Source organism: Lathyrus oleraceus, chromosome 3 (genome assembly GCF_024323335.1).
Source record: "Lathyrus oleraceus cultivar Zhongwan6 chromosome 3, CAAS_Psat_ZW6_1.0, whole genome shotgun sequence".
Taxonomy (NCBI): Eukaryota; Viridiplantae; Streptophyta; class Magnoliopsida; order Fabales; family Fabaceae; genus Lathyrus; species Lathyrus oleraceus.
The window spans coordinates 334,131,453-334,140,761 of NC_066581.1; the positions used below are offsets into that span (position 1 = coordinate 334,131,453).

Below are 9,309 nucleotides of genomic sequence, written 5' to 3' on the forward strand. Positions count from 1 at the left end.
CAAGGGCATTTGACAGAGGTTGTCGATGGGGCCACATGACAACAAACATTGTGGAATGCATGAACAGAGTTTTCAAAGGAATTCGAAATCTGCCGATAACCGTCTTGGTAAGATCAACCTATTATAGGTTGGCTTCTATATTTGCAACCAGAGGTGAAAGATGGAGTGCAGTGTTAATGTCTGGGCAAGTATTCAGTGAGTGTTGCATGAAGGTCATGAAAGAGGAGAGCATTAAAGCTAGCACACACGCTATAACAGTCTTTGACCGTCATAGACAAAATTTCAGCGTCCAGGAAACAATGGGCAACAACGAGGGGAGACCAAATTTAGCCTACGTTGTTAGACTAAACAGAAGTTGGTGCGATTGTGGAAAATTCCAGGCCTTCCGCATACCTTGCTCCCATGTCATAGCAGCATGCGCTTATACTCGTCAAGACGCTTACAACCATTTATCTGATGTGTACAAGGCCAACACCATCATGAATGTATATACTCAAAGCTTCTTAGTACTACCAATGGAGGATTACTGGCCTCCATATGAAGGAGATATTGTTTGGAACAATGACGAGATGCGCAGAAAGAAGAAAGGAAGGCCAAACATCACACGTATAAGAACAGAGATGGATTCCACAGATAAAATGATAAGATTATGTAGTATCTGTCGTCAACCAGGACACAACAAGAACAACTGTCCCAATCGAGGAGCATCATCTAGGTCTTAAGCTTTTTGTAACATTGTATTTCTGTAACATTCAATCGTTATATATCATTAAGTTCTTGTTACAACGAGGTTCACAACAAACATCAGTATAAAACATCTGAAAACATTAATATTTCTAACTGATTACAACAATCAAATTGATGTCGTCTCGACCGAACATCATTTCCCTAGCATCCTTATCAGTCTTCATTCGCACTCAACCAAAGATACTGTCAAGTCTCTCAATACTTCTGATTTTTTTCCCCTTCTGATATTTTCCCATCTAACCAACGAACCAACTCCCTCTTCAGTTGATCGAACGTGGTGATGTTCCAAAACAGCATCAGCATTTGAGGTTTGTCTCTCGCATAAATCATCTTTCCGTATCGGCGACGAACACCAAACATGATAGCCAAATGATTATATGAGATGTGAAACAATTAGTCACACAACGTATCTATTTATAACACAAAAAAATGCATTTTAGGAGGAATCTCCAATTGAATTGACGACTCCTCTTAAAACCTACACATAGGCGCCAATTGGATTGGCTAGGGCAGGTGCCCTAGCCAATCCAATTGGCGCCTCCATTCAAGTTTTAAGAGGAGTCGCCAATTCAATTGGGGACTCCTCCTAAAAGTGGGATATTTTGGAATTTTTTTTGAAACCAGGGTATTTTGGATTCTGTCCGCTATATAAAATAACATTGGTGGAATGAACAGTTCAAATAAGCAATGCATCCTCCAACTTCGTTTAGGTCCTCGCCGCGAAATGGTGGACCTTCCCAAATCCCTCTCTCCTCGCCGTCTCCTCAAACTCCTCGAGTCCCAACAGAACCTCACCTCCGCCCTCCAACTCTTCCACGCCGCCACACGTCTCCCAAACTACACCCACTCCGCCGACGTCTTCCTCCACATCCTCCGTCGCATGACCCCCGACCCCATCCTTCTCCATTCCCACGCCCCCCACATCGTTCAAACCATCCAAAAAACTCAAAACTTCATCTGCCCTGAAGATATCCCTCTCACTCTCTTGAAAGCCTATGCTAAAACCTCAATGCCAGATCAAGCACTGAAAATCTTTCAAAACATGGGTCGGGTTTTCGGGTGTAAACCTGGTGTTCGCTCGTTCAATACACTCCTTAATGCTTTTGCTGAATCCCATCAATGGGACCGGGCGGGAAAGTTTTTCGCGTATTTTGAAACTGCGGGTGTTTCTCCTAACGTGCAGACTTATAATGTCTTGATGAAGGTTCTGTGTAAGAAGGGTGAGTTTCAGAAGGCGAGGAAGTTGGTAACGTGGATGTGGAGTGTGGGTTTGAAGCCTGATAGGTTTACTTACGGAACTTTGATAGGTTTGTTTGTGAAAAGCCGTGATTTGAATACTGCATTGGAAGTGTTTGATGAAATGTCTGAACGAGGTGTTGAGCCTGATGTTACTTGTTATAACATTATTATTGATGGGTTTTTTAAAATGGGTGATTTTTTTAAGGGTAAGGAGATGTGGGAGAGGTTGTTGAGGGTGGAAACGGTTTTTCCGAATGTTGTTAGTTATAATATCATGATTAGTGGGTTGTGTAGGTGTGGGAGGTTTAAGGAGAGTTTGGAGATATGGGAGAGGATGAAGATGAATGATTGGAAGCATGATGTTTTTACTTATAGTGCTTTGATTCATGGGTTGAGTGAGGCTGGGGATTTGGATGGTGCTAAAAGGGTTTATAAGGAGATGGTTTTGAGAGGGGTTAAAGCTGATGTTGTTACTTGTAATGCAATGCTTAATGGTTTGTGTAAAGCTGGGAAGGTTGATGAGAGTTTTGTACTGTGGGAGGAGATGGGGAAGTGTGGTTCGCGAAATGTAGGAAGTTATAATGTATTTCTTAAAGGGTTGTTTGATAATGGGAAGGTGGATGAAGCAATGAATCTGTGGGAGGTGGATTGTTGTGTAGAGTCAGCTACTTATGGAATATTGGTTCATGGTTTGTGTAAGAATGGGCATGTGAATAAGGCTTTGCGGGTGTTGGAAGACGCTGAAAATAGAGGCGGTGATGTGGATGCCTTTGCATACTCGTCAATGATAAGTGGTTTGTGCAGAGAAGGAAGATTGGATGAAGCGGCTGAAGTTTTGAATTTGACAGATAAGCGTGGATGTAGACTGAACCCTCATGTCTATAATGCACTCATCGATGGGTTTATAAAACATTACAAAGTTGACAGTGCTATTCAAGTCTTTAAGGAAATGAGCACCAAAGGTTGCTCACCTAATGTTGTGTCTTATAATATTCTTATTAATGGATTTTGTAGAGCAGAAAGATTTCCCGAGGCATACCATTGCGTTGAGGAAATGTTGGAGAGAGGGTGGAAACCAAATATTATCACATACAGCACGTTGATAGATGGTCTTTGTCAGGGCAAGATGAACGAGAACGACACGGCACTTAGGCTGTGTTATCAGTTTCTTGCAAAGGGTTTTAAGCCTGATATTACAATGCATAACATTGTTATCCATAGACTTTGTTCTTCTGGTAAAGTGAAATATGCTTTGCAGTTATATTGGATGATGAGAAAGAGAAACTGTGTTAATCTTGTTACACATAATACCATTATGGAGGGTTTTTACAAAGTTGGGGACTGTGAAAAGGCATCAAAGATTTGGGCTCAAATCTCAGAAGATGGGCTAAAACCTGACATCATCTCATATAATATTACTCTTAATGGACTCTGCGCTTGTGGTAGAGTAACAGATGCAGTTAGGCATCTAAATGATGCTTTGGCTCATGGTGTTATACCAACTGCTATTACATGGAACATACTAGTCAGAGCTGTGATTTTTTTTGGTGAATCAACTTGATTTAAAATAACTTAGTTTGGCTCCTACTTTTATCTCATGCGCCTGTTGAGTTCATCAACTACATGCATATTCGATTGATATACAAGCATTTTGTTGGCTTCCCACCAGAAATAGTATGAATGATATGTTTAGGTTTGAACCTAAGCTGCATTTGTCGGTATGGGTACATGGGTGCAATACAGGTCGGAGCTTGCCCTAAGTGAGTGCCTGCAGTTTGCAGTTGTATGAACAGAAAGGGTCATGGGATTTTTGTTGTGGGAAATTTTTTTAATCTGCCTCAAGCCATACATCAGTTGGTCGTTTTCTTTAAGGCATTTGGAGTTTCACACAGCAATTACTATATTCCTGTGTTTGGTACCCTAATTTTTTAAGCTACACAGAAGGAATGACCTTGTATAGTAATTGGTTTCTCAGTGTACTTATTTACATGATGGAAGATGCAAAGGTAAATTTAGCTTCTAAAGGTACATTACTAAAACTTGAGAAAAATGTTTTTCTGTATTGACATAGGTTATACAAAATTTAATTAGCATCACATGATAACCCAGCTACTTGGATTTTGGTGATTTTAGTTATGTCACCAAATATCTTCCGTTGTTGATGCCAAAGCAAATCTGCATGATAATATCAGGCCCAAGTTGTAAAACTATACTTGGGTTTATTATGTCATGCAATATCAATTAATAAGCGGTTTTTACCAAAGGTAAATTTAGCTTCTAAAGGTACATTTCTAAAGCTTGAGAAGAATATGTTTTTCTGTATTGACATAGGTTATAAAGAATTCAATCGGCATCACATGATAACCCAATTACTTGGATTTTGGTGATTTTAGCGATATCACCAAATATCCTCGGTTGTCGATGCCAAAGCAAATATGCATGATAATATAGGCCCATGTTGTAAAACTATACTCGGGTTTATTATATCATGCAATATCAATTAATAAGCGGTTTTTACCAGAAACTTGCAGCAAATAACACTAAAAATTATACTCATTTATTTTCCTCTTCATTGTTGATCTTTCTTGTGGTTTTAGTTTCTACTGACATGTTTTGTTCATAGGTGAACTGAGAAATCAAAGCCACAAGAATTGCTCCAAAAACTGCCACTTTTCTCCAATCAGTTGATGGGGAGGATAAACTACTGTAAAGGTCAGCAGGCCAATGAAGAATCGGTAAACATTTTTCCTGATACGGCTTCCAGCCTTTTCTCTGATTACATCTTTAATTTTTTCTGCCTCCTCTTTGGCTTTTGCTTTATCAACGACAGGTACCTTCTTTCTGAGGTTCTTAAAGAATAGCCCTTCATTTCTGCTGTTTTCCATTTGAACTTCAAACTCCTCCAACTCGTTTTCACGCTCTTGAATCTCTTGTCTGTTAATCTCTGCAGATTCCTCAAATTCTAGCAGCTGGCTCTCCATGTTTGCTGTTATCTGTTAAATACAAGTGAATATAAGAGTTCATTATTGATGTAACATTTTACATGGCTAGCTCAAAAGTGGAGGCATACTCTGGCACCAGCTTCATCTAATCCTTTGAGGGCATCTTCTCCGATCTTTTCAAACTCGGCGTTAACCTTTTCACCAAATTGGGTTAAGTATGCTGATCTCTCATCTAGATAATCTGTGAGACGGATTTTTCGAACTTGAAGCATGGCCGTTTGGGCTAGTAGTTCTTGTTTTTTTGTATCTCCTGGTTGAGGAGCTTTAGAATCAGACTCATTGAACTTGCAGAGGCACAAAGCGGAGCTTCTTTTGTTGTAGATACTATTACACTTGATGTTAGTAAGTCTGAAGGAAGGATTTATGGATTTGAGAGCAATCATCATCTTCTCGTAACAGTGGAAGTGGGTATCTGCAAGGGTTTACAGAACTGAGGGGGAAAGAGAATGCAGCGAGACCAAATTCAAGAGTGTTATTAACAGCAAGTATTTTGGACCTCCCATTACGTTATCTGTTGCATAAAAGATGGGGATATTTTTGTCTTTTGCCGGAAAGCATCCACTCCCTTTTAGTTTAGATAATACTAATTGGAGGAATCTAACCTACCCTTCATTGGACAGGGGTGCCAAGTATTTCTTTCTCCAATTTTTCTACTTTGTAAATAGAAGATATAAATACAGACAATTTTTTAAAGTAGTGATACTAATTACACATTTATATATGGACACTAATAGGACACCTTGACCCAATGGATTTAATGGCTTAATCATGGGGCCTAATTTACACACTTACAATAATATCTAGAAGGCTGAGTCAGTTAGGATATTCTTTGATTGTAAGAAATTTGTTGTACATCATGAAAAAGTCATTTAGAAAGTTATTTAGCATTCAGTTAGGAGAATATTTCTTCGGTCTTGGAGCTTCAAGCTATGGTTAGGAGTTTAACAACTCTGGTATACATTTATTTGTATAAAATTTGATTTCTATCATTGGATTTTGGAAGAAGTAAAGGTTTGTTTTGTCAAATTAAGCACAAAAGGTCCAACCAACAAATTAAGCACAAAAAATCCAACCACCAACTGGTTCAATATCCTATGTGAAATTCTGGTAAGTTGAACCCGGATATCGTACACGATGTCACGACATCAGGGTCACAACATATTATCACACAAACAATAATAGGATTTAAATAACAGTATGACAGGAAATAACACAATAAGTTGTTAACCCAGTTCGATGCAACATCACCTACATTTGAGGGCTATCAAATCAGGAAGGAAATCCACTATCACAAAATTAGTTTAAAGTCCTGAACAACCTCAGGTTTTACAGATTGCTCACCTAATCTCTACCCGTTGATGTTTCTATCTAAGACACTCCTAGATATGAGACCCCTCTTACTTCCCTTCAACCTTACAACAACTTACAACTGAGAAACACAACCCATTATTGCTTAAAAGCTTTTGAGGGATTGTTAGTTACAACTCAATAAACCAGGTCCAATTCAAATATCGAGGAGATACTCGAATGGCTCACACAAAGCACAAACATGAAACCCTAAATTGGACAATATATTGCACTGCTTCGTTGCCTTCTTAGGTTTAAAACCTCTTTATAAATAGCAGTGGAAGGACATGGGCTTCGGGCTTGATTTGCAGTAGATCCAAGATCTCTGCACAATCTTCTACAAATATGATCTCAATCAAGTCAGATGTTTGCTAAAATGTCTTGACATCGTGACTTCGTAAATAAGTGAAGACACAATAGTCTTTTGCTTTTAAGAAAAAGTTTAACATAATACGTGAACTAAATCTTTAGAGAATCTTCAGATAAAACATTAAAGAGCCAAAATCTCACAAGATACTTAAGCTAGGTCACACTGCAATATTGAAACAACATGTCAGGACATCTTGTTTAACATCTGTCAATAATACTTGTTTTTCCAAAATGCAGTCAATCATAACATATCAGACCTAACAATCTCCCCATTTGATTTTTTCTGGCTAAAACAATTTTTGCATAGGCCAATAGGCATGTGGGTTAGAATCATGGATTTAAACCAACAAGTAAACACTCGAAATCCTTTTTCACAAGAACACCAGAGGCAGATGCAGCGAACAACAAAACCTCATACTGTCTTACACGAATGCCCTAAGAGGAAAAAATAAATTCCCTTTTAGACAGGATGTCAGGACATTGTTCTTGACATCATTAACATCAGTAACCCCTTTGTAAAACCACAAGAAAATAAACACGCTCCCCCCGAGTAGCAGATCCAAGGGACAGAGTTACCCCAAGGGTTACTCCCCCTCCATACAGGCTCCCCCTTAGAGAGCTAACGACTAAAAAATATCAAACAACACCACCACATAACTACTTCCCCTTTTTAGCCATAAACTTGACAAAAACACTAAACAAAACAACAAAGTTAGCAGAACCCAACCAAGAGAGTTTACAAATCAACCATAACCAATAGCACTTTTAAAGTGCACAAAAAAATATTCAGGGCATAGCCCACAAAAAAAACAGAAGCTTAACCAACACACAAATGAACTAGAGAGCTTCAATCCTCATCACTGCCGGTAGCATCTTTACCATCACTTGCATCAAACCCATCTTCCTTTTCCTCTTCTTTATCTGTTCCATCACCTTTCAAACTTCCTTCTTCTTTAGAGATGGTCTTTATCAACATTTCAATCTTGCTTTTCCTTTCAGTACAACTTTTTATAGTTTCATCCAAAGTCTTGCAAGTATCGTTTAGCTCAGCAAGGATGCATGTTCTATTAGTAGGCCTGGAAGGTGTCTACCTAAATGTCATGACAATGTCTGGGACATGCTTCCTAGTGAACAACCTATAATGTAATGAGAGAGGAGGGTCCCTTTTGCAGGTACTGTCAGAGCTGATTAAGATGCTTGGGTGTTGACTCATGATAACACCATAAATCAAGGATGGAAAAGCTATTGGCATCTTCATAGCATAAGAAGCAGCATGCTTCATAGTTTGATCAAACACATAGGATCCAAAGTCAAAACTTGACTTGGTCTCAACAATATAAATAAACTTACCAAGTTCTGTAGCAATGTTAGAAGTGTGATTAGTTGGAACCCAATTAGCAGCTCCAATTATGTGGAGAGCAGCATATTCCAAACTCAAGGCACTTGCAGACAATTTCCCTTTCCTTGGTCATTCCTTCACTTGTTTAGCAGTAATCTCTCTACATATGACATTGTCAGAAACTTCTATTTTAGCTTGTTCTTCTTCATTTCTTCCCAAGAACCTATTGATTATTTCAAGAGAAAAATCCACACATCTTCCTCTGACATACACTTTTCTAAACTCCTTGCTCCTTTTGCTGTCACATTCTTTGGAGATGTTCACAATTCTTTGACAAGAATTTCATAACACTTGCCAAAACCTGTTACAGTTTTCATTAATCTAGCCTCTTGAATCAGACTCATCACCTCTTTGCATTCAAAAGCATATTTTCCCAGTTCTCTTTCCAAAGCTAATCTTCTTTGATAAACAAATTTCCATTTTTCAACATTCTCAACAGAGTGAAAGGAAATGTTATCAATTGGAACTTCAGGGATATTAGTTGGAATCTTCTTCCCATATGCTTGCTTTCTGAAAGTAGAGATCATGTCTTGAACATTGTGTTCGACATCATGGTCAGATTCACTAGACTCGGAAGGAACTTCCTTCTTCTTCAGGGATTTATTCTTAGACACAAGAGTAACAACCTTGCTCCATCTCTTTGTAGAACCAACACTAGCTATTTTCCTGATATATTTGGAGGGAGTGTTGGAGGATTAAATAGCTTGACCTTTTATGTTCTTCAATCTTGTAGCTATACCTGGAGCCAGTCTTTGACCGATGGGAGCATCATCAGAGTCCAGTTGTACAATATTTACCATGTCAGTGGGTTGATCATTTTTCTCAACAAAGTTTTTATCTTTGTCAGCCAGATCACCAGTCATTTCTTCAGACCTTTCTTTGTCTTTCGATTGTTCAGGAGACAGAGTAGGTACATTCACATAAGATTTATCCATGGAGGTCTCAGTATTGTTATCAGGTTGGGCCAAGGATGTGGAGACATCCGACACGACATTAGTCTTGGGGTCAATACCCAACACTTGAGAGATCATCACACAAATATTCTTATCTACGTCATCTATGTCCGTAACGATCATGCTAGATTTACTCAAGGTAGTTACAGATCTTGGTCTATTACTGGTTTCAGAGGCTTCAACATCTTCCATAACATTTGTCACAACAGGATAATCTTTATACATGTCAACATTAGGTTCAACACTGATGAGA

At 38.7% G+C, this 9,309-nt stretch overlaps 1 protein-coding gene and 1 pseudogene across 2 annotated transcripts; one reads left to right on the forward strand and one right to left on the reverse strand.

The window, feature by feature from the left end:
- The first annotated feature begins 1,407 nt into the window (after positions 1 to 1,407).
- Positions 1,408 to 4,682, forward strand: LOC127127495 (pentatricopeptide repeat-containing protein At3g09060). 2 transcript variants are annotated; one of them, XM_051056690.1, is made up of 2 exons: positions 1,408 to 4,011; positions 4,610 to 4,682. In XM_051056690.1, exon 1 carries the CDS (start codon positions 1,415 to 1,417, stop codon positions 3,545 to 3,547), a length of 2,133 nt encoding a protein of 710 aa, XP_050912647.1. In that variant the 5' UTR covers positions 1,408 to 1,414; the 3' UTR covers positions 3,548 to 4,011; positions 4,610 to 4,682. The 2 variants fall into 2 exon arrangements, with proteins under 2 accessions (XP_050912647.1, XP_050912646.1); XM_051056689.1 differs by having other exon boundaries at positions 1,408 to 3,992.
- LOC127127496 (uncharacterized) lies at positions 4,285 to 5,715 on the reverse strand (annotated as a pseudogene).
- Positions 5,716 to 9,309: the final 3,594 nt, after the last annotated feature.